The sequence below is a fragment of the Typha angustifolia genome, chromosome 15 (assembly GCF_048772165.1).
Source record: "Typha angustifolia cultivar Huaian chromosome 15, ASM4877216v1, whole genome shotgun sequence".
NCBI lineage: Eukaryota > Viridiplantae > Streptophyta > Magnoliopsida > Poales > Typhaceae > Typha > Typha angustifolia.
In genome coordinates this window covers 3,410,173-3,435,673 of record NC_133253.1, presented here as the reverse complement: position 1 = coordinate 3,435,673, position 25,501 = coordinate 3,410,173, and the positions used below count along the sequence as shown (strand labels likewise).

Below are 25,501 nucleotides of genomic sequence, written 5' to 3'. Positions count from 1 at the left end.
AAATGATATTAGAGTGAAGACTCTTTAGTTCAATTAATCAGACGCATTGTCGTTTAAACTATAAAACTTCCATCCAAGTCTAATTCTAGGCTAATTAAGATATAGCTTAGAAACAGAAGTATTAGAATATAAAATATAAAATGCTACTATTTTCATAGTTTAGCATTTTGGAGTAGTGTGAGTTAACAATATCCATCCCATCCCATCTATACCAATTATGCTACGCAAATTGAAGGCAATCAGTTGGATTACACAAGGGAAAACATCTTATAAATTAAGCATTATGCGAATGACTGTTAAGAAAAGGCAAAACTTGAACACATTTTGTTAATAAAAAAGCTGCACATGCTTCTAGTCATTCCACAGTGCCGTACAAAAATAGTGAAATAGCTGCCTTTTAGAGTTCATCAGAAAAATGTCAGCTTCTAAGTTGAAGTTCATTAATGTGTAGTAATCTATTCATAATGATAGAGTCAACAAATTTTTCCTGAGAAGAATGTTTATCTACTCACTGTTGCTTGATGTATGCCGGTGTCAACCAATTGTGTTTAAAAACCTGCCACACCTGGAAGGCATAAAATAATTCTTCTCCGACTCTACGTTTAGGGAGTCGTTGGATGGATGCATTTGCATTTCCTAGATCATAGGCTCTTAACTCAGTGAGGCAAAGTTATATTTCAAAATGCACGAGATAACTGGCAAATATCGGAATACTTGAGATCAAGTTAATTGCCAGCTTTGATGAAATTTATATGCAGCGAAATTGTTAAAACCTACAATTGTGCCACAGAAATTTACAGAGTCAAACTGGAAAGTGCAAAATGCAAATGAGCTGAATGTAACTCACAAGATGGCTGGTTCTACGTAAACCGTTTGATAGCTCCACAGAAGTCCAATCTAATTTGATGGAAGTGTTAATTGACTTGAGATGTTATAGAGCATTATCCTCCACCAAAAGAACTGTACACTGAACAGATTTGCATGCTACTATATCTATAGAGTAAATTTTCTAGGTCAGTATCGTATTTACTTTGAGGGTCATAGTTTTAAATAGAGATCATCCCCACAGCCATCCTGCTCAAGGACGTCCTTTGAAATTGATGAGACCCACGCACTCCCATTCTTCACATATTGTGGTCTCGACAAGCTAAGTTCCGGACAGACATCTTGCCTCTCTGTGCTGATCTTGATTTCATGATCCTTTGCAGCCACCTCAGGAAAAAGGGGGAGTGCCACAGTGCCTGCAGACTGTAGTGCCTGATCAGGATTGCTAAATGGGCTGTCATAACAACAGGACACCAAAGACAGTTGCTCACTCTGCCTTCGCATGTTGCAAATACCTTCATGCTCATTTACATTTGATTCCTTTGAAGTCATTGTCTGGCTTTCTGTTACTGTCTTTGTTCTTTCTTGACTAGTTGATTTATTTGATTGGGATGGCTGTGCAGGGCTTGGCAATGGAGTGTCATAATGTGCTGAGACTAAAGATATTTGTTTATCCATTAAGTTTGGTGTGCTATGGTGCACCGCCTTGTACCTCCCTTCATCTTCTTTGGAGTTTGCTTTATCAGGAACTATTATCTTGCTCACTTGAACTTCATCCATGGTGCCCTGGTTAATCATATGTCCTTCCAGTTTGGTTACCTTGTCAACTAATCTATTAATGCTGCCTGTCGTTCTATTCTCCATCCAGTTAGTCTCATATGACAATTCCGGTTTACCTACATCAGAAATCCTGCTAACTTCCATCTTTCCTCCTTTTGGTGTTGCGTCTGCACAGAGACAGCGAACTACAGTCTCTGTTTTGGGCAGTTCTCTGTAACCTGCATGATTTGTTGCCTTGGAGAATTCACTTTCTTGCCTTTCTTGTGAGAAAAAAAAATGTAATCAGTGATACAGATTCACCAAGTTTACCGTGCTTTTCAGGAAAAAGGTTGTTAGATGAACACTTATTTCCCTTTGCAGATATAGATGGAGTTTTCATACTTATCATGGGTGGATTAGTATCTTGGAGAACTTGTTCATCGGAGGTAATGCCTCTCTTCTTTTTAACTGAGGGACCCAAACCACCCGTGAAGTTCTTCACAGGCTTGTTGAGATGATCTGCTGCCTGCTCATAAGAATGCAGCCCTAAACTCAGAAGAGAACATATATTTTAACTTATCATGCACCAAAGTTTACACATTATGCATGTATCAGTCTCTATTTGGGCAAACACTTTCCTAGCATAATATGCTTATTACACCTGATATCTGTCAGTTAAAAAGATCTTTTTTGTTCTAGACCTTCCCTTCTAATTTACAACAACTGGATACTGCAGGTTCCAGCTAAATTGCAGTTAAGAAAATGTGAAATTTTTCAGCAGATCATGTTATGATAGTCCATTTGTTATATGTTCTATGCATCAGATACTAAAGCAGTTTCTTCTAATATAGGTTGCTTGAGAATGCATGAGTTTGAAATTATAAACAACTGGGTGGTTGTTCCATCTTACCCAAATTCACACTTCATGATTTTGCCTAGATTTTTGTTTTCCTAAAGAATGTAAAATTGATGCTAGCAAGATGTTAAGAAATTAACTTTGTTTGGTTCTGATATACATTGTTGGTCCATTACCTATCAATTTAAACTTTGTGGTCAAGTATAGCCTAGATGTCACGTCACGAGTTCAAAGTTTAACCTTAAGAAATTAACTTTGTTTGGTTCTGATATACATTGTTGGTCCATTACCTATCAATTTAAACTTTGTGGTCAAGTATAGCCTAGATGTCACGTCACGAGTTCAAAGTTTAACCCTCACTAATTCGAATTAATTCATAGTTTCCATTATCTATTCTATTTTGATGTTCATGGACCACACATCCTCTTATTTATCATCCAACTCATGTGCGGTATACACAGGTTACACATGGGCATGTTAGGTATGATATTCATTGTTGGCCCAATACTTATAAGCATAACTTTTGGGGTGAATTGGTTAACTAACAAACTCTAAAGGACCTCAAGGAATTAAACTGTGATCCATAATGTTTATAGGATAAATTGATTGATCATACTAGTGGTTAAAACTAGATAAATAGAAGATACATATGTAGATAGCAAACAGCACTATATACTTGATCATTTCTGTGGTTAAGACTAGAAAAATAGCAGATCTCTATAATCCATGAACAGCACTATGTACTTGAAAACGTTAATATCTACTGCCAATTGATCAAGAAAATAGCAAGGAAATAGAGGCAAGATAGAAAGTATAAAGAAGAGATAAAAATTAACAAGCTGTGTTGATTCTATCAAACCAAAATAGGTTTGCACAAGCAGAAGCTCAATGAGTCCAGTGGTTTTGCACCTGAGGATGCTTTGGTTGCATTTCCCTTGCTTTTGGAGCAGCTCCTACAAAGTACCCTCCACCCTTCACAGATAGTCTGTTGTTTTCTAGTGTAAACAGATGTTGACTGTTAAATTTGACAGACGAGCCACTCACCTGCTTCATAGTTGGGGTTTTAAAAAACCCAGGTGGAACCTCTGTGTCAATTAGCTTTGACAACTTTTTCTTCAAGGAAAACCTGTCCACAGATTGTTTTACGTGATTTACATCACTTGAAATTGGTTTAGAAAAGCCAGGAGGAGCATCTTTAGCAAAGCCAGGTGGACCATCAAGTCTTTGTATTGGTTTATCAACCCTTTGTATCTCTCGGTCCCCTAGCACATCAATTTTCATGTCTACTTCCTCAGACATGCCTTGAAGGAATGCACTTGATTGAAGACAGCTGTTGATTTTCATATTAATAGATGGTTTGCAGGATGGAGATTGCTCCTGTTTATCTTGATTCTTCTTCTTACATCTTTGAAATAGACCCCATAAGTAAATTTGTCCATCTATACCTGTTGCAAACATCAATAATATTAGTCCAACCTCATATTTTAAGTCCTTTTAGACAGAGTCCTACCATCATAGCAAATTTTGAGAGAAATTTTTTTTGAAGAGATAGAGCTTTGAAGTATGAGCATGTTGGGCATAAAATTCAAGTCTATCTGCAGTTAAAGGTTATTGCACAAATTGTAATAGATTTGAACTTGTACTTATCCATCAAATGAAATTCGTGAGCTTGTGATTCTGCGATTCGAACTGTGAAGCACATAAGATTCAGGTCCGTCTGCAGTTAAAGGCTATTGCATGAATAACAAATTGCAAGACTATTTATTAACAACAAAAGACGAGCAGTTCATCATATGCAACTATATGCTAGTGAACAGGACAAAAATGAAAATAAAGCTTAAAGAAAACTTAGAAAATCAACTTCCAATTGGTAACTTGAGAAAATTGAAAATATCTAAACAATTAGGAGAAACTGTAAAAAGAAGAATTTCCTTATTCTTCATAATAAGTATTAACTGCAGAAAAAAGAGAAGCTTAGTTTTGTAAAAAAACTTACATTGAAAATCTGCTGGAAGTACATTAGATGAATATATCAGCAACCTGATATTGCTCATATAAGCCTGCATAGCACAATCACGTGAAGAAATCCTCTCCAGGAAACGGATGTACTTCTCTTTGTACCTATAATGTAAGTATACTTAATATTTTAAGAAAGAAAAAATACTGCATATCAAACGTGAACAAAGATAAATGAAGCACCACATTGTACAGAGTGGCCACTAGAGAGTTAATATAGTGGCTGTTTCTTAGATTTGAGAAGCGGATACTCAAGCCTTACAGCAGAGAGGAACTTATCCAGCAGCAATGGTCTTCAGCTCCCGATAGTAGAATCTAGGATAAAGTTTGGATACAGTATCAGGTGACTATCACATACCTAGCAAGTGCACATGAGAAGTATATCCCAATGTCAGCATAGTCGGGTGGATCTAACTTGAATATCTTTGGCCAGGAATCATGGCGAGGTACAATCTCCAGCTTTAACTTTTGAGGAAGTTGTTTTGAAGCTTCATATACTTTGGGCAAAACTTGTCGAGGGAAATGGGCTTGAATTCCATCGAAAATCTGGTTCACGACATCAACAAATTCAAAGGTCCCCCTACAAACAATAAAACACTAATTGTTGAGAAATGTAACTAACAAGAAATTGTACAAAGGTAAGAAGCATACTGCTCCCATATATTTGCACATGTGAAGTTTAAATGTAAACAAGTAAATCTGTAGGAAATACATAAATGGCTAGATTAAAGGAAATGTTCCGCATATCCTCCCGAGACGTACATTAGCAAAATCAAGCTTGCACTTATTACATGCATGTAGACGTGATCATTGGGCCCGACCCACCCAATTTTACCCAGGCTAAGCTAGCCAAAACTCAATTTGGGCCCGGCCTGACCCAAGCCAGAAATAACAATTGGCAGGACGAGCTAGGCCTTGGCCTGCCTACTCAGCCCATTATGCTCACCCGCGACCCGACCCATCAATGCCTTTGCTATTGTTATTTAGTCCCACATCATAAATTTGTGGCATTGAAGACTAGTATATAATTATTTTCTAAGGACAGTTAGAAAAGACATTTGATAAGCCCTTTATGCTCAGCTCATTAGTAATATTGCTTAAACAGTTTTAATATGCCTTGTTACGCTCAGTTTGTTGCGTCTGGCCCAAGCCTGTTATCTCACGGGCTAGTGGACAGTAATGACTTGGATTTTTACACCCTGGCCTAAACCAGCCAGGCTCAAGTGACTCGCGTGTGAGTTGTTCGAGGTCAGCCTGGTAAACCCGAAGAGTCCAACCCAAATCCAGCCCAACCCTATCTTGGCTTATCCGATGATCACCTCTATATGTATGAAAGATGAACTACATTTAATGCTTTGAGATTAATGTTTCTTCAGTTGATTTCAATCATGTATTAGTGTTGTAATCCCAGTTCAACTGTTCTACAAATTATAATCTTGATCTGTGGAAGTCCTTGAATATATGATCTCTAATGATTCTTCAAGTCTTATAAAAAGTACTAAACTGAATTCCAAAAATATCAACAAGATAACTTCTTTCACCACAATGTACCACAAGCCTAGTCAAGGAATTGAAAGTTAAAATGCCCTAATATGGTTCATGCAAGATGTCTTTAGTAGTACAAACAAGTCCAAAAATGAACTGCAGAATATGGCAGGAACATCAAAGAGACGAGGCAGGTTGCCTAAACTTGGCCTACCTCCATTATCAATAGCACACATTCAGATAGTAATGACTAACGACCACCAGAAGGTTAAAAAACATTACAGATCAGATTTCTCCAGAAATAAGCTATCGTAAACCTGATTTACATGAAATTTTAGGTGAATTGTTTCTTACTTCCAACAGAATTCTGGAGCAGGGCTACTAGAAAGCTTTTCACTTGGATATATTATTAATGTCGCCGGCAAATCCATTTGTTGGCGAACAGGGCCTTTAGATTGAACATAGGAATTAATGATGGTACCTGTCAAAAGCATCCGTGTATACTTCTCGTTATCATAGACGAAGAAAGTATGTTCAACTTCCAAACATCTCTAACAATCTGAACCATTTCATATTTAAACATTGGTAAAGAAGATGGTTTCCGAAGCACCATGGTTTATGGAATTGAAATAAGTTACCAAGTATTAAGGCCTGGTAAAACCGATGACAAAAGTGGAATAAGGCAGTAAATACATTTATGCATTTACTTCAATATCAATTTTTGAAAAGAAATAAATTGTGGTTTATTTGTTAAAGCTGCAAAATATGTAAATAAATTGCATGCTAACATCAATTTATTGAGAGGAAAGTTATTCACCAGAGAGGAATCATAAGTGTTACCGACAATTACAATAGGCTCCAATACAGAAAAGAAACAAAAAGAAAAGCACACAAAAACATCCTCTCTCCAACTGGATGGAAGGAAGCCTATCTTTGATATAAATATTTAACCATTTCAAATAAGTTCGACATCGTTGGCACAAGGGATCATGCTGTGCAGAAGCATGTAAGGGAATGCCAACTCTAATTTTTTGCTTCTCTGCTAATAAAATTAGAGTGAATAGTCCTTAAATGTGTATCTAGTATTTACCAACCCTATACTTGTCAGGATCTGATATAATTGGATAAGCAAGCCAAATATATTGAAGCAGTCTTTGTCCTGGGACAACACAAAGATGAGGCACAGCATTTCATATTGAATCTGTTTGTGAAGAATGTTAGAAAAAGAAAACATGGGGATAACATGTCATATATTAAGTGGCAAGAAACCACGTTGATTTTCCTACTTGAATTTCAACTCTTACTGGAGTGTTGTAAAGTCAAATCACTGTATTAAATAGTCTCTTCAATAGGATCTCCATCAATAGTGAATTAAGGGTTCACTCTACTTAATCTAAAAAATAAATTAGGAAGCAGATGGAAGTAATGGATGTATATGTTTATTAAGGACAAAAGAGCAAGATGCTTTCTTAGCCAATAAAGAACATGCGCATGCCTACAGCTCTAGGAGTGGTTTTGTTCCTTATTCCACAATCATGTGCAAACGTGGTGAATCAAGAAGCTAAGAACCTTTTGGTGTAGATTTTGTTGCATTTCAAGAAAGAAAACCTTTGTTGCTAAAAGGCGATAAAACTACGGTGGTATCTTTTTTGAATGTGAAGAATGGAAAAGATAAAGGAGAAAACTACCAATTAGATGAAAGCATTTCTAATCATACAAGGAAGATTATTTGTCTGAAAATTTTCATACCTGCAGATTTGTTCTTTTGTATCTTTACTTCATTATTTTTGCTAATATGTTCAGTTGATACAATTCTTCTTGGGGAAGGGAGTACTTTAGCATAAAAAGATCCCATATTTGGCTGGGTAAGCAGTGGAGATCTTGAACGAGGTGATGTTGACATAGCAGCTGATGTGTTTTGTGAACAAGAAGGAACTCTGGCAATAGTCCCATCACTTTGATGCCATGATGCACCTAACTTAGTTCTTTTACAAAATGACTTCCCTCGGGTCAAGAAAGAAACTTCTTCAGAAGGAATAAACTTCACTTTCGCATTTTCAACTATCTTTGAAGTCTTACGAGATATTAGCTGCATTGAATGCTTATCAGGAGAGACTGCAAATGGAAATTTTGCCTCCTTGTTAACACTTGAGGAAAACAAAGGATTTGAGGTTCCAATTAGCTGATCTTCACAACCATTAATCAATACAGGACTTCTCCCGTGCTTCACATTAGAGAATTTGTTGGTTCCTTCTGTATTGAATGTATTGTCATCACGAGACATTCTTTTCTTTGACAGATGCTGAATCTTTCCCCCATAAAGTGGGGCATTTAGTAGGCACTCACCACAATGCCATACATCAGGAATTACAAAACTTTGATTCTGCGTGCAATAGCTGAAAATACGAAATAACTTATACTTAGCAGATAACAAGAAATAATGAAATGTTAAAAGTTGCATATAATCAAATCCCAGAGTAAAAGGATGGATGCTTAAATTTTGATCAAATTCCTTTGACTAGTCTGTAACAACCCACAGTCAATACAAAAGGAATGCCTATTTGACCAGTGGTGGTAACTTTTTGTAAATTTTTGTCTGCCAGTGCTAGTCTTGTTCTGTTGCTTCTAGCAGATTACATAATACATAAACGAATTCAGTCAATAAAAAAGGAATGTCAACTTGACCAGTATTGGTAAATGGTAATTTTTTTTTTCTTTTGAAATTTAATTGTCTGCTGGGTTCTAGCCTTGTTCTGTTGGTTCCAGCAGATTACATAACACATGAAAGGAAGGGGCTCTAGAATTAGATGATTTTAGAAAAGAAATAGAATTTACAATCTAGAAAGATTTCTCGTACACCCAAAAAGAAAAAGAATTGCTCATATACTCAATGTGCGCTGATACAGTTTTCAGTTTCAAACTTTCATAATATTTGGAGAAACTTTCATATTAGGATAATACTAGTTTTTTTTTTCTTGTTCAGTTTGGTGAGATACACATTGGTTAGTACATTGTCTTTTGAAATCTTATACAATTTGAAAAGCCTTCTGTTTAGTTTAACATGCCTATAATCTAGACTCCAGACTACGAGAAATAAGGAGATACAGATCACAAGAATGTCACATAAACACAAGGGGGCTTACATATGTTCAGAAGCCTTCTTGCATCGGTAACAAGTTATTATGTCTTCTAGAAAACCAATATTGCCACAAATATCACAAACTTTATCCTGCAACAGTAAAAGATTGTCAGAAGATAACAGGAGCAACTCAAATGAAATATCAGATAAGAGAAGAAGATCAAGGAGCACATTTTAACATAGAATACCAGCACATACAAGTACAAACTTCAGTAAATGTTTGCCTTAGAGAATCATAGAACAATTGACAAAGTGAAATTTTTTCATTACATGCTCTGACAGTTAGAATGGAGAAGCTACAATCGTATGAATCCAATTTTCTTTCAGTAATGGTACAATTTCAACATAGTAAGAAAGTTGTGGTCATCACAGCCTTTTTCAATATTTAAATTTTAAAGAGCATTTCGTACAAGGTGCCAAAGTCAGTCTTTTGTAAAGCTGGTAGGTTTTGAACAACATATATATACAGGATGAATTTCTGCAGTTCAAGTTCAACAAGAGATATTTCACAGTTCAAAATTAGCTCTTTACAGTATCCACACACAACAATCAGTTAACTTCTTATTGGTACACTATCTGGTCTCCAATCAATATCGCAGACCATCTGAAATTCCAAACCAATTTGATTGCATACTTGCACCAACTTTTCTAATAGGTGATATTTCCCATTTGTCAGCACAGTCCTACAATCACTTTTTTCTAGCAAAATTACTTATCCATCTCAATATCAATGTCAACGGTTCTTATATTTTCTGATCTCAAATCCAATCACCTCTTTTATCAAAATGTTGCTTCCTCTGCTCAAAGTTACACAACATAAAGCATTGTTTGCCTTGTTATTTTCTGATAAATACTTCTTTGATTTATCTATACAACTTTAGTTTTTACATATGACATTGTGTATCCTTCTGGTTGAACAATTGATCCAAGGTAATGAAACAATCAATCTGGTGTTGTGACTTGTGTCCATCAAATATAACCTGTCTTTACAATGGTGTCAAGTTTTACTTATGTTTCATTTCATATGATCAACCAAACTTAACTGTCTAAATCTCCGATTCTTATATTTTAACCATTTTTAACATAGAATTCTTATTCTAGTCTTATCAAACTAAAATGATTTTTACCAAATACAACCATTACAGAGCCTGTCTATTACTATGTCTAGCATGCGCAGCAATCATGCAGGCCCTGATATAATCATGTGGCCCATTATATACAAACAAATCTTTCTCCCTGAGTGCAACGCACACAAAGTATACTTCTAGACTAAAGAAAAGGAAAGAAAGAAATAACAAAGGAAAATAGAGTAACAAACGCTCACATACCTTACTAACCATTATCCAATCTCTTCAAATAATAGTAAACATGCAAAAACCAGATTAACAGAAAACCTACTTCGTGCTGCCGAATATGACAAACTAAGTGCAAAGAGAAATATTTTCGGATCATTTATTAGAGGTAAACAGTCACAATCGAAGCTTCTCACATCATTCCAAACTACAAACGCAAAGAGAAATATAAATAGAATCGAAATTAACTCACAATACATCGTTAAAGGTTAAAACCAAAAACTTATATTCAAGTAAGAACACGAAAGAGAGAAGAAAAAAAATCCAAAGGAAAATTTAATCAAAGCTAAGCTCTCTCTCTCTCTCTTTCTCTCACCGTCTTCCTCTTTGCATCGCTCATCTTAAGAGAGGAAACGATATTATGTGGTGAAAAGAGATAGTATTCCAAGGCAAACTCCGCTAGGGTTTCAAGCGGCGGCTCTCGCGTCCGCGACTAATGCAGAGCACTTCAATGGCCACTGGAGACTGAAGAGAGGAAGAAGAGAGAGGAACGCTCTGTTTCCTAATACTAGAGCGGGAGGCCTTCCGCTTTTGGTACACTGATACTTGCCACTATTAAGCTTTGCATATATATCCTTCTAAAACCCTTTATTTATGTTTATACTCTCATAAATTCGATAATGACATAAATGTTTTAGTGAACTTTTACCTAACCCGAGATATAATTTTTCTCGTCCTTAAAAAAAATACAGAATAAAATTAATAAATCCCTTATGCCTTTTCTGTAAATAATATTTTTGTGTTAAATAGCCAATTATATATATATATATATATATATATACACATCCAAGTATCAAACTGAGAAGGGCGTAAACGTGAATAAGGAACTTTGGTAGGGTGCACTCGCAAAAACACCCTTATTTAATCATTTGGGATTTGATCAGGTGGATCTTATTTGATTATTAAACATCCTACGACGAGAAGGCTGAGATTAATCAGAAAAGACACGGCGAAGCAACCTTTTTATAGCTATGAATTCCTGCTGAAGAAATCTTGATTTGGTAAGTGATATCTATTAATGGAGATTGTCGATGCTAATTACAGTTTTAAAATTATAAGTTAAAATGCTTTGGTCCAACTTTCTTAGTGCAAAAAATGGTCATCATTTTGAAGAGCCTATAGAAAATGAAAAAAGAATGAACATGATGAACAGGAGCTTTTATAATTTAATTTGTATATAAAATTATATACATTCTTTGCTATAGAAATATCCGTATAAAATTTTATATACTAAATTTAAAAACTAAATACAATTAAATTACAAAAGCACCACTTGAATGGTGATGATTACGAATACAATGAATGAGGTTTGAAACCAAAAGGGTAAAGTTTAGCAACCATTCACTAGTTTATACACAAGAAATAGCTTTCAAATTCACAATACAATGGCTATCAATGTGTTAGATGATATGATAACTTCTTTTATATTCTATTCCAATGTCTTCCTCTGCCCAGATGAAGCCATGAGGACTATCACAGCAACGATAAACATAAACAGCATGCTCACAAGTAACACATAGGTCTTCCTCGATGATCTCCTATACTCTCCAAAAAGGAGTATGCCCCAGAATGTGCTTATGAGTGGCAATGCCTGACTCACAACAGCAAAAGATTGGAAAAGAATACTATTAGAAACTCTCACTAGATAGTTTCCTCATGTAAAGCCTGAGGTACGAGTGGTGTTTTGCTATCAAAGCATAAGAAAAGATCTTCTTGAAAAGAAAAAACTAATGTCTGTCGATATATAGGAGATCGTCCATGGAGTTATGCTATACTTTCCTTGTGCACAGGAGATGCCATTGCTTGAGAAACTAGTAATATTTTGAAAAGCAAGAACTACTAGTAACAAACCTGGACAGAATCAGCAGCAGCATATCCAGCAGCCTGCCCACCCATGAACTGAAAACCATTTCCGAGTCCACAAACCAGCCCTGCAAAAAGTGCAAATTCTCTGCCATTCCAGTCCTTCAGATAAGCTTTAATGGATGATCTTGGTAACCCAAGAACTGGGTTGTAAAGGAACCAGATATTTAGACCGACTCCGATGATGAAACAGGAGATTGAGAAGTAGAAGAATGCAGTGTAGACCACTAAATGAGGGACCCCTTCTTTCAAGGTGTGCAACTGATCGTTAGTAGCCAAGTTGAATGCTGGGGAGAAGAGCGAGAAGCAAATGCCTGCACAAAACGCTATGGAAAGACCTAAGAATGCGTCACTGCCTAGCACCTGTATGTCGAAACTGTCTCCAGATCAGTTTTACAAGATGTATTCGGTGACACGAGGGGGAATTACTAAGAATTCTAGTCTGAATTTTATATATCCGCTGACCTTAATTGATCGTCTGTTCTCAAGTTGAACTAGGAATTCTGCAGTTCCAGCTTCTTCAGTCTGAACATTGAGACTGTAATCGGTGCCATTAGGAGCTCCATCCTCCAAGAACCCTCCTATCTCTGAATTGGTGAGGAAAGAAGAAAAAGAGCTTTCAGTGGACTCACTAGTAAACTTAACGCATGAAAAAACTATATAGTACCTTCATATAGAACATATTTGCTGCCATCATGATTCCCCTTGGTCCTGCAAATGGTTCCACATCATGACTCACAGTAAAGCTCAGAGAAAATGAAATCAATGTGTAGCTTTTATTGTTAACTATCATAAGTATAGCCTATAGAAGTTCTCTTAATGCAGATGACAAGAGCCATCAGTAAAGCATGAAAGAGACAGATGAGACCAAGTAGCAAATAGTCACAGATTTTGTACTGCTGAAGAGCCTTCTAAGCCCAAAATATCAATCTGAAGAAACAGGTATGGATGCAATAAAGCACAGAGGGAAAGATCAGGCATTGCATCGCAGGAGATAAATTGAGAGGATGTCAGTTAATGATTGGACATGAGCACCATGCCAAAGCAGATTGTTTATCAAAGGAGATAGCAACAATATTTTGGATGACGGACAAACGTTTCTCTAATATCAAAATGAAACTAAAGGAAAAAAAAAACAGTAATACATAGCCAAACCGATATTTGAAACTAAAGATGCTGTCACAGTTGTTCGTTCTTTGTTTTACAATCTTTACTCACAGCTAAGCAATAAAACTGTCTTGTGTTTTTATCTTTAGTTCCAGTATGCAACAGAAGTGGGAATGGGATGGGTAAAAAGGATACCAAAATGTACACTTAGAGTTACTTGAGGAACCACTTAGTTTCTTTTCATTATCAGCAGAAATTGATGAGTGTACAGCAGAGCCAAGACAAACTGCAACTAGAAAGCATCCAACTCCTGGGAAAAGAATCTCAGCTTTATTGATGCGGTTGTCTAGGAAATAGTTCACGGTCGTGCCTGAAAATTTTTAGAGAAGACAGAATTGTAAGATTAAGGCTTTCCTTTAGGATGGTGGCCACCCATTAGACTCCTCAAAGCTAAAAGCAAGGAGGAAGATATGGAAAGCAGGAGATAATTCGACTTGAAAAGAAAGAACACAACATAATTTTATTCATCATTAGAAAATGTCTATTCTAAAATCACGAGAAGACAAATTCTAATGAGATGAGCTGTTATAAATCAAGGAACGTTTATGGCATCCACCCATCAATATACAAATAAAGAGGTTTCCAAGCTAATAAATTGGAAAAACTAATATAATGACATTTTGTTCCTTCTGAGCTGCTATTTTTACTGTCCAACAAGTGGTAGTATCTCTGTAACATACTTGAAGCATAATAGTTAATCATAATCATGTGATGCCCATATCTGAAGAATAAATATTTATTTGTATTTAAGTACATAGCAAGCAAATAGAAGGACCTCAAAGGAATAGATGACCAAAGATTGAAACTTATACCTATAACAACAGTTATACTTGCAGTGATAATCTCTGTTACTGAAAGACCGAGAAATGCCAAAGCATACTGAGTAGCAAGATTCCCGAGGCTGAGAAAAACTCCACCTGCCAATGCAAACAAGACTGAAGGCCAGTTGTCCTTCATTCGGCATCCAAATATAAATTAGTTAGTACAATTAGCGATCAACATGATATGAGGTTCTGCAGGGCCCAAAATCATATGCCTCCCTTTTGCTCAAGCTACTCTCCTCACTTCAAGAATATCTAAAAACCAAATATCATCACCTTAATGAAATGAATCAAGCGCTAAATAGTGAAGAAAAAAAGACTAACCTGAGTAAGCTGAGTGAAGAAATTTGGCATATCAGTTTTGCTGTCTCCAATTTGACCAACTGTCAAAGCAATGAGAACAGCAACCAAGAGATTTGTGATGGAGTAGTCAAGATAAGTATGCTGAGGAAGCCGACCTCTGCGTTCCAAGAGAGTCAGAAATGCAGGCCAAGTGCCCAAGAAGAAAAGTGAAGCAAGCATCAGTGCAATGGCGCCGCCTTTATCTTCTACAACATACATCTTGAGCACTAGTCCAGTATTTAAGGTAAGTCTTCAAACACTTATTGTAGAGAACTCATAGGCTGTTTGTTGTCTCTCAATCTGCATTACAAGCTCAAGTTATCAAAGATACATTCTTTCTAGCAGCAGCTAAAGCAAGTAAGCATAAATTTATTCATGCCAGAAGTTAAAAATCCCTTCTATAGCAACTGAACTACCAACAGAGTACATGAGAATCTTCAAGTTCCATCATTCAAATATTCTTTATCCTCTTTTATTCTTCTGTCTTTCCTGTTTTCCGCTATAAAAAATTCAGCACATTACATAGTTCTTTTCTCTGTTGAAAAGAAGAAGGGATCAACAGAGGATAGGAACCAAGCAATAAAGAGGCCATAACAAGACATCAGGATAGAACTTAGCAATCACTACCTCCAATTGGTAAAAATACGCATAACTTTGAACTTTCCTTTCGAGTTTTTAATCAAAATTTCAACGAATAACTTAGAGCGACCTCATTAACATGAGAAAAAGATCTGAAGAACACTCAACACAGTCATTATATAAAAGACAAAAAAAATTGTGAAGGAATAAGCACCTTATGAAAAGAAAGAAAGTCAACCATGCTGAAGTATAAAAAACACAAAGAAACAAGTAGAGAAGCAACCTTGACTTATATCCTCCGAATTCTCAGGAAAAGAAATATACTAAATTGGTATACTAAATTGTCTCGCTTGAATAATACCCTTCTAGCTCAAAGGTGATTTGGCACATATATCCTTCTTCCTCCATTAGGACAGGCAAATCTGGGAGGGAGAAAGCCTAACTAGCCAAAAGAAAGAAGGCTAACAACTACTTGGCAAGATACAAACTTCACAAAAGAAATTTTTTCATTGAGTAGAATCCTAAAAAGGAACAAAGAGAGTAAATAATTAAGCAGCATAAGTCGCATATACTTGAGCCAAAAGCCTCTCCTTTTGCAATGAAAAGCGACCTCTCGAACTTAAACATGAATCAAATTGAGGGGAAACGTACATAGAAGTTTCAAAATACCAACGAAGAACAGTCCTCGGTATTTTGCCTAATTGCCTGCCACTTGGTTAAAGACCCATCTAAATCTCTGTGGCTTTTGGATCGACTCTCGTGAATTATGAAAGGAAACTACGAGGAATTGCTGAGATTAGAGAACCAAAATACCCAATGGCTTTATTAATATGGGATTGGAGGAGGATTATAAATTTGGGTTCCAAAGGCTCGAGGAGAAATTGGAAGAAGATCTCTGACACGCGAGTATGTGCCGACAAATTACGTGTGAAGAAATCCATCGATAATCCTCAGCCACGGGTTTAGGAATAGAACGCAGCTAGGAGACGTTGAGAATTCTTTTCACCTCTTGGCCACTAGGATCAAGCCACATCGTTTGCTGCAGCGAATACCTACAGCGGGGTTGTAGACGATCTTTAACATTTATATGATATACCAACTGGTACTTTTTGTTGTTATTGCAAATATACCAATTGGTATAAAAAGACCATTTATAATTGAGTCCCATTACTGAAAACTTCCTTCTAATAACGTATTAGCAAATCTACCTTTCATCTCTTAGGTCGTTTTTCGCAAAGAAATCGAACCCATTTCATCTCTCATACATGGTTGCATCTTCCTGTAAGTCGATTCGACTATACTGCTTTACGATTTTGACTATTTCCAATTCTCAACCGTCTTAATTTAATCTAATTCCCCCCTCAACAATGCTGCACAATGCGATAAAAGGAATATATTCCTCTGCAATAAAGCCAAATTTCTATGGTAGCGTGGGTGGGTTGTTAAACCTTGTCATAGACACCACTATCCTGTGAGTTAGAACATGCAAAAGATGCAACACTTTCTCTGGACACGTATTTAAGAAACAATAGAAAATGGGGAGGAAAAAAGATATAAAAAATTCATCACTCCCAAGCAACTTTCTCAAATAAAGAAAAAATAATTTATAGTCCACATGTCCCTGGGGAAATGGGCCTGAAGAACTTGGCAAACAGAGAAGATCATAGCTTGAAGCTTCGTGAAGAAGACTAAAAAAATAATAGATCACAGAAGGAGGCATGGCAACTCAGACGGAACATATGATGTACTAATAAACTAAACCATCGACATCATAAAGAACAGTTCATTAGCCTAAAAGTAAGAATAAGAAAGAAAAATAGAGAGAGAAAAAGAAGGACAAGTGTCCAGTCAAAGAAAGAGACAGCCAGCCGCCCAGCCCAGCCCAGCCCACCCTGCCGATATTACACCACAACCCACCACCACAAGGAATCAAGAACCACTTTTCCCCTCTCCATCTCTCTCACTAAAAAGCACCAAACCTAAGTGGAGAATGGAGAATAGAGAATGGAGAATGGAGAATGTGTCAACCTGTGGAAGTAGAGAACCCCAGTTATGACCACCAAAATGCTTTCCCTTCCTTTAGCCTTTTCTTTTCCCCCCTTAAGATCAAGCCTTGAACAAAGCCAGGAATAGGAAGAAGGTTAGGAAGAGAGAGCTCATCATCCTGGCCTTTGGAGGCAGGCCTCCATGGCTTCCATCATAGCTGGTGGTGCCCGCGGGGCCAAGTCCTAAGACTCCTCCACTCCCTGTGGTGCCGGTTGGGGTGAAGGTGCTGGGTGTCCCTGTGGTTGGGGTGGTGCTGGGGGTCCCTGTGGATGGGGTGGTGCTTGGAGTACTTGATGATGTCCCTGCAGCACTGGAACAGACCAGAGGAAGACGAGAGGAGATAGAAAGACAAGGGTTTAGATCAAAAGTTGGAGAATATAATCAGTTTGCATTTGAAAATTAGAAAAAGTTGAGCAAGATAATAAGGAAAAAAAAAGCAGTGGACTTAGCAACTAAAAAGAGATTCATAAACCTGGGAGTTGCTGGATAGGTGCAACCAGATGAACCTGCAAAGAACAGTAAAAGAGAGTTGAGTTACTACTCCTCAAGTATAGTTTTCCTTGCTACAAAGTGATGGAGAAAAAAAAAATGAGAGAAGAGGGCTACTTGGGTCTGTAGAGGAGAGTGTTGCTGTGCCTGTGAAGTCACAAGCCCCTTGGGTTTGGCCTTTCCTCTGATAATAGCTATTGACAGCATAAGAACAGTGGGCAACCACTGTGTTGGGATTGTAGCAAGCCCCATTTTGAATTATAGGAGTGCAGTCAGCCCCAGCTCCACAAGCATAGTCCAGCGTTTTTTGGAGAGCAGCAGTGTTCTGATCAGGTTTACAAACACACCAGGCAGCATCTTCCAAGAAAAGAAGAAGAAACTTTTCAGTTCATCACCAAAATCAATCCTTAACTTTTCACCTAATCTAAAAGGAAAATATATATCTATATATAGTGATGCAAACCAAAATCATCTACTTTTTTTCTCAACTTCTTTTTTTCTCCCCTTTTAAAGCACCAACATGAAATCCCAGCAAGACCAGCAAATAAAATCCCAAACAGAAAAAGATTGAAGGAGGGCAGCCTTTTGTTTAGACCCACCTCCCGTGAAGGGTGTACAGATTTTTGCACCCATTTACATTTAAGATATGGCTTTACATACAGGCAAAGGGAAAGAAAAATAACTATGTGAACTCAAATGAGGAAAATGATAAAAAGGATCGGTACCCAACTCAGAGTACACCATCAAAAATCATTTATATGAGGCAGAAGCAAGAACTCACCAGAACCACCAATGGTGGCAAACATGAGAACGAAGAGCACCAAAAGACCCATGAGCCAAAACTCAGAGAGAGAGAGAGAGAGAGAGAGAGAGAGAGAGAGAGGAAGGAGATGGGATGCAAAACAAATCTTTCTGGAGAGGTGTATAACCAAAGTTTAGAGAGAGAGAGAGAGAGGCCCAAGGTCGGTTTGAGTACTCTTTTGACACTAATAATATTGAAGTGGTGATGTAGATGTGCATGGGTAGAGATGGCTGTCTCCATCTGCTGCTTCTCTGATCTTTTCCCTTTTTTTTTACACACTATTTTACTATTTCCTCTTTTCCCACCCTCTCTCCCATTGTCGAGAGTTGAGCCCAACTTTGTTTTCTTGGGTTGTGGTGGCATTTACAAATTACAAACGGTCCTAAACCCAGGTATGGGGTTTGGCCAAGGTTAAGTCTTATCCACCTTTGCTATGGTTTGGTTTGGTAGGGCCCAATATATCTCTCCCATTTTACTAATAGTTTTTATAATTAATTACATTTATTTTTTTATTTAACATATAAAATAAGTGTTTATACTTTTCATACAGTCGATATATATATTATTATAATAAAAATTATAAAAATTTATATATACAGTATACACTAAATTTCATTTTTTCTAAATAAACAATTAAATAATAAAAGCTCTCTTTTTACTATAAGATATTTTATTTTTAATATCTTAAAAACACTATATTTTAATTTTCATTCGTAGGATGGGGACAAATATAAAGTATGCTAAATAAATAAGTAAATAATCATACATTTTTAATCTATTTGAGCTTGATATTTTTTGTTACCCATGCAACCCCACAAATATAGTTTTTGACCAAAGCAGCACTCCAAATTTTATGCACATAATAATATAGATTAAATTGGCTAATTATTATTATTTTTTGTTAGAAAAATGCTGAATTTATTAACGACTCATCTTATAATTAAATGCTAATCAATTTAGCATTTAGCATTTCACTTGTCTCACGTTATGAATGCTCAATTGGTAAAAAGTATATCATTTTTTAATTAAGTTTACACACAGTCTAGGAGAGAGCTAGTCTACTCAAAAACTCTGCAATTAGATCTCATCCCAATTTAAAGTAGAAATTAAAAAACACCACAGAATGTTCTCAGTTAATGTACTGTAGTGGGTCCTTGGTGAGCTAATATAAAATAAATTCATGACTAATTTATTTTAAAATTTAAATATAAAATTATATGTGTTTAAAAACTACTGACTATATTAATTATACATATATATAACTCTTTTAAAGTTAGACAATCCTTTAGACAATTTAAAATTTATATATATGTTGTTAATTATTGATTGAATAGCTAATTTAGTCAAAACTTAATTATAAAGAGTAAAATCCAGAAGAAAGGCACATGGCCACGTTAAATTTAGCTCACGAGCTCCAATTTTATAACACATGTTCTTCCCAGGTACCTCCACGAAGAAAAGGTAGAGAAGAATCTACCCAATTATTGGAGTTATTTTTTGTAACTACGTGCCATAGTTATTGATCAATCTGCTGTTGGCGGTAAATAATTATTACCGTCTTATTGTTATTAGAGATTTTTATAAATAACGTCCTATATTTTATTTATTTTATGTTTCATACTTCAATTTTTTATAATTTTATAATTTAATTTATTTGTTTTCTCTTATAATTCTTATTTAACATCTTAATATTATTTTGACTAACTAATGTCAACCAAGTTATAAAAATACCTCCACCATTACACCTCATATTTTATATCACTTCATTATTTTTCTTTTCACCTACTTTTTCCACTATTACTATCACGTCACCACCGTCGCTGTCGTTCCTATCACCTTTCCTCGTCTTCTCTTTAAAATAAAAAAAGACGAGTAATTTTAGATGTTTATAAATTATTTTATATATTATAACGTAATATTTATTTTTTAATACTGTCTAAATTAATTAAGGATGCTAAATAAAAATTATAAGAAAAAAAAGAGTCCGAATATAAAATCCTCAATAATAAAGTTTGAATTATAAAATATATAAAATATAGAGTCTGATTTATAAAAAAAAACATTTATTATTATTTTAAATTATTTACTAAAAAAACTATTAATTTATACTACTTAAATATATATATATATATATCAGTAAATTTAAGTTAGACAAATTACTGACAGGAAGTCTTTCTTAAAGCTAGTAAATAAAAATTAATTTAATATCAGGTTTTATGTCTGTAAATTTAAAAGACATAACTAATGCTGCGTTGGCATAATAATTCGAACTAAAAACTCTTGTTGTTTTTCCGAGCACGTGTCTCATATGAAAACAATAAAAAATTATAACTAATTTAGAAGAAAATATATAGGAAAAAAATACACTAACTGTTATTTTTAAATTGGACTGCTACACCAAACTCATGTTGATTGTTCTTTCTCTATGCATAAAAAGAGAAACTTAAATTTATAAACACTATAAAATTCTAAATATATATATATATATATATATATATTTTATAAAATAGTAATAGAGTTTAGTGAAAATTACCGTAAAATAATAGTAAATCGCTTGACTAGCCAACTTAGCAAAACTTAATCTTCTTTTCTAATGATATTTAACGAATAGTTTAGAAATTATAGTATAACAAAAAATAATTATAGAGATGGTTCTACAAGACAGCAGTATATGCAAAGCTCCAAAGGGTTTTAATAGAGTTCATTTATTGAAAGGTACTACAGAATCTTTTTAATTGCAGACAGTGGCCCCCATGGAACTTTAATAATAGACCTACCCCAAAAGCTAATAAAGGAGGAGGAATAATCTACTTTCCATCCGAGAGATTAGTCTCCATATGTAGGAAAGAGAACTTTATTATAGAGCTCAATGCTTAGCTAGCTCAAAATTATTCCTTTATGCATGGATTTGTCTAAGTGTTACTGGAACTGATCACAGTAGTCAAATAGGGAGGCAGTAATGCAACTCTCCTTTTGTTCTTTCCAAGAGAAAGAAAAAGCAATGAATGGCACCAGAAAAAGCCTGTGATATTGGTAATTTCATAAATAATAATTCTTATATTTTATTTTTAATTGCTATATATATATATATAATTAGATTGTTCAATAGTTTATCTTCTATATAAATCACTGAATAATTTAGTAATTTTTTGGGCAACTTATGACATGAAAGTTAAGCTAGTTAAAAACAAGCTTTTTTTTTTTTTATAATAATTCTGATGGGTAGACTAGAATGATAAATAATTTTTAAGACTAATTTCAGTCAATGCTATGCTTTTGAGGCAAAAATTGGTAGTGCCTGGGCTTATTAAAAGGAAGCTCAAACAATGTCTTTCTATTTTATGGGCCGGCCCGTCGATTCGGCCATCGCGAGGCCCAAAACTCATGTCCGAAGGCTATAAAAGCCACGGTCGACTTCCATTTCCCAGGAACTCCGAACTCCGAACTCCGTAGCTTCGGAGAGGAGCAAATACGAGAATTCCCTTCCCAGTATACTCCCAGGGGAAAGAAAAATTCTAGGGTTTTAGAGCTACACCAAGATAAACCCTGGCTGGATTATAGGGTTTTCACAGGTCGGATTTGCAAAGATGATGACTCCATTGCCTCGCCTGACGAGCTCCCTCAGAGGCCACTACGACATCGATCAGGCGTATCTCCATCGCAAATCCATCTTGCGAGGCCTCAATTCGAGGAGGTTTGCTGGGATCCCCGTCCTTTTCTATTTGCAATGCCTTTAATGTTTTGGTTAACCGGTTTTTGTATTTCGTTAGATCGAGCGATGATTCGGAGCTCGCCCGTAAATTAGTGCCTTCTTGGGATGAAGGTAGAATTTACTTCATTCTTGTAGACTATTGTCTCGTTTTGTTTACCTTTCCGGTATTTATGATTGTTAAATATTGTGTCCTTGAATTTACTTTTGATGCTGAATGTATGAAAGATGCCTAGGATGTTCAAGCCGTTAGGATTGTAGGAACGAGGAGCTCGCTGTTCCAGTTTGATTTAAATCCATTTTTTGGTTACCTTTGCAAATTCAATATTAAATGGCAAGGGTTTGATATATAGAATTATGGATTTCCTTTCCATCTCTTGCTATCAGTCTCGTTGGCTGTACTACTGATTCTGAACAAGCTTGGCCTGCTAATGTCTCCATAGCAGATAATTGAGTCGCGTGGATGTTACGAATCAGATTTGGACTGATTCGGACGTAAAAAAATTATAAAAATTTAGGTGGTAGTAGCTTCGTAAGTTAGGATTCTAATGGTTCTAGTTTTATATAAATTGGAAGTCGGGATGAAAAATTAAAAATAAAACAGTGGAGATAGGTTAGAATAGGATAGAACAATAATTAACCGACGTTGCGACGGTCGTCGGAGGGTGGCGGACGGCTAAGGGTGATGGTGGACAACCGTATAGTAGGGTGGTTGTTAGAGGAAGGTGGTGGCTGGGGTTTGAAAGCGTTGGAAATTCTACGGTTATGATATACTTCTAGAAATATAAAACGATCTAATGACTACAATAAAAGATAAGGGCGAAAATAATAACTTGACTAAACTTGGATTTCTTTAATGATAATTATCAAGACATGTTCACCCCTATTTATAAGACTAAAATATTTAGCGGATTGGATCCACATACAGATTATCTAATATATTTGAAATTTAAAACAATAAGATAAGGCTAAGTAACTAACTTGATTCGACTCGACTTAACCTATATGATCGGATCGTAATAGTAGAACTTTAACAAGTAACATAGTGAATCTGTGTTATTGTACATTGGATGTGATAGTTATACTTTGTTTACTTGATTGTAAGGGGCTGAAACTAAAAGGATAAGTAGATGTGTCTCTTCATGTAACTATTAATGTTTTGACAGTATTTCGTTGACAAAAAGTTGCCGACAGGATACCTAGGGTTCTGTGTTGTTGCCTTTGCTAAGTTGGTAATCATATTTTTATCAACAATATCGTCATCTTAGAAGCTTAAGAAAGACTTCTTTATTTGATTTAAAAATGAATTACAGTTAGTTTGTTCTTTTGTTTTTGGTCCTTGTTCTTGTGGCCTTGAAAGAATAAGCAATTTTCAGCATCCAGTTGCCTTTTTTTTTTCCTGTGAAATTGATCTCATGTGTGGTCTTAGCAGCATGTTCAGTTTGGTTTAACAATGTATAGTATTCAATAGACTTGATTATTTTGAGATGCTTCTATAACTATCATTGTGGCCTTTTTTTTAAAAAAATTTAAGTTTATTCAGACTTGAACCTCCGAATGGCAATTTTCATCTTGTATGTAGTTGGCAATTTAATAGTAACGACATTCTTTTATGCTGTCTCAGTAATAAGTGAAGAGTAACAGATTTGTCTTTTGACAGTTATGACAAGTTTATATTTTACCTGTATGTCTTTTTCTATTACTATTATTACAACTACTACTATTGTTATATTATTATTGTTATTATTATTCATTCATTCAGATCTAATACTAATGTATTTATTTTCTGATGCAGCTACAAGTGAAGTGCGTCAAGCATATAAACAATTTCTCGGTGCTGTAGTGGAGTTAATTAATGATGAGGTAGTCTCAGAAGAATTCTCTGAGGTGGCCAAAACTGTGTATGATCTATTTAATGACCTTGACATGGAAAGTGATGCCACTAAGAGGCTTATTGAGAAAAGGTAATCAAATCTTTAGCAATTGAGATTGAAAACCTCTAGATTCTATTATCTGTTGGCCCTTAGTTAGCTTTATATAAGATGCTGTTTATTAGTAATTTCGATATTTCTGTATTCAAACTTCATTACATTCAGGTATAAAATTCCAACCTTGGCACAATTCTAGGCCTGGTTTTTTGTTCTCCTAGATGCTGAAACTGATTTCTGTTTCAAACTTACAGTTTCTACTGATGCAGTCTATGGAGTGTGGATATTTACTCATTCTACTCTGTTGTGCAGGGGTGAGCTGCAAAGGCTTGTAGGTTACAACGTACCTGACTCTAGTCTACAGAAAGTAGCTTCTTTAGCTCAGAGGCTTTTTTCTTTGCAACACACAGACAATGAGGCCGTATTTATTCAGGAAACTGTTAAAGACAGAAGTCAAGACAGTTCTTGTGAATTTGGTGCCAACTTTACTTTCAAAGCTCCTTCCCGTTTTCTTGTTGATGTGTCATTTAATGATGACATATCCTTAGGCAATGTCAATTCTTCTACTAAATTTCGTGCTGAGCACTATGATGGTTGTATGGTGTCTGTAAGTCACAATTTGGTCAACAACAGTGGCACGGTGAATTTGAGATGGCTGAAGGATGCATGCCATATGATAGTGGAGGGGGGTAGTTCACAGCTTTCAGGAGATGAACTTGCAATGGCCTTGTGCAGGGTGCTTCTTTCCAGTAAAGCTGGCGACGAGGTATTGCTAGTTTGTTATTTCATACTGCATGAAACATACTACTTTTTCTATTTATTAATTCTAATTACTAAAAACTTCCATGATGAAGATTGCTGCTGATTTATTGGACCTGGTTGGTGATGGTGCCTTTGAAATGGTACAAGATATATTGTCGGTAAGTAAAAAGAAGATACTAAATATCTCATAGGCTTTTTACATTTTGTTGAGGAATCCAATGTGTTTAGTATTTGGCTTACTTTGTGTTTGTTTGCAGAAGCTTTTCAAATTGATTTTGTTGGTTGTTAAGATTTGTATCATAAGCTGACATAGTAATTTCTTCTTTCCTTTTTATTTTAAAATTTTTAGGAGAAGTTACATTTCACCCATTTTGATTAGGTCTAAATTTACTTCAACCCCTTATAGTTTCATTTGTGTCATCTTATCCCATTGTAGTCTACACTAAAGTGCAATCGTTATTTTTCTTCATCATATTTGACTAAACCATATATCAAATAAATTTTTTTATTATAGACAAAGTTGTAGAGAATTGAATAAGCTTTTGAAAAACATCTAAAATA

The 25,501-nt window shown here is 35.5% G+C and overlaps 4 protein-coding genes across 7 annotated transcripts in view; 1 reads left to right on the top strand and 3 right to left on the bottom strand.

Annotated features, from left to right (window-relative positions):
- Positions 1-411: 411 nt before the first annotated feature.
- Positions 412-10,915, bottom strand: LOC140779092 (uncharacterized). Its single transcript, XM_073124054.1, has 9 exons — positions 10,749-10,915; positions 9,085-9,170; positions 7,691-8,337; positions 6,296-6,422; positions 4,815-5,036; positions 4,437-4,561; positions 3,350-3,885; positions 1,915-2,110; positions 412-1,823 (listed from the first exon to the last, which is right to left on the bottom strand). Exons 1-9 carry the CDS (start codon positions 10,770-10,772, stop codon positions 1,039-1,041), a joined length of 2,748 nt encoding a protein of 915 aa, XP_072980155.1. The 5' UTR covers positions 10,773-10,915; the 3' UTR covers positions 412-1,038.
- An 880-nt stretch (positions 10,916-11,795) lies between these two features.
- LOC140777947 (ureide permease 1-like) lies at positions 11,796-16,108 on the bottom strand. 2 transcript variants are annotated; one of them, XM_073122395.1, is made up of 8 exons: positions 15,856-16,108; positions 14,608-14,925; positions 14,275-14,413; positions 13,598-13,772; positions 12,963-13,006; positions 12,761-12,882; positions 12,284-12,658; positions 11,796-12,023 (listed from the first exon to the last, which is right to left on the bottom strand). In XM_073122395.1, exons 2-8 carry the CDS (start codon positions 14,842-14,844, stop codon positions 11,862-11,864), a joined length of 1,254 nt encoding a protein of 417 aa, XP_072978496.1. In that variant the 5' UTR covers positions 14,845-14,925; positions 15,856-16,108; the 3' UTR covers positions 11,796-11,861. The 2 variants fall into 2 exon arrangements, with proteins under 2 accessions (XP_072978496.1, XP_072978497.1); XM_073122396.1 differs by lacking the exon at positions 15,856-16,108 and adding an exon at positions 15,488-15,766.
- Positions 16,109-16,758: 650 nt separating this feature from the next.
- On the bottom strand, positions 16,759-18,776 carry LOC140777949 (PLASMODESMATA CALLOSE-BINDING PROTEIN 2-like). The gene is made up of 4 exons (XM_073122398.1): positions 18,521-18,776; positions 17,857-18,096; positions 17,723-17,756; positions 16,759-17,560 (listed from the first exon to the last, which is right to left on the bottom strand). Exons 1-4 carry the CDS (start codon positions 18,570-18,572, stop codon positions 17,311-17,313), a joined length of 576 nt encoding a protein of 191 aa, XP_072978499.1. The 5' UTR covers positions 18,573-18,776; the 3' UTR covers positions 16,759-17,310.
- A 3,210-nt stretch (positions 18,777-21,986) lies between these two features.
- LOC140777945 (DExH-box ATP-dependent RNA helicase DExH14) overlaps positions 21,987-25,501 on the top strand; it is a 39,947-nt gene continuing 36,432 nt past the window's right edge. For all 3 annotated transcript variants that reach the window (XM_073122390.1, XM_073122391.1, XM_073122392.1), the window contains exons 1-5: positions 21,987-22,235; positions 22,312-22,364; positions 24,046-24,214; positions 24,491-24,944; positions 25,033-25,098. In XM_073122390.1, coding sequence (XP_072978491.1) covers positions 22,129-22,235; positions 22,312-22,364; positions 24,046-24,214; positions 24,491-24,944; positions 25,033-25,098 — 849 coding nt within the window. In that variant the 5' untranslated portion in view covers positions 21,987-22,128. The remainder of the gene's footprint in view (positions 22,236-22,311; positions 22,365-24,045; positions 24,215-24,490; positions 24,945-25,032; positions 25,099-25,501) is intronic.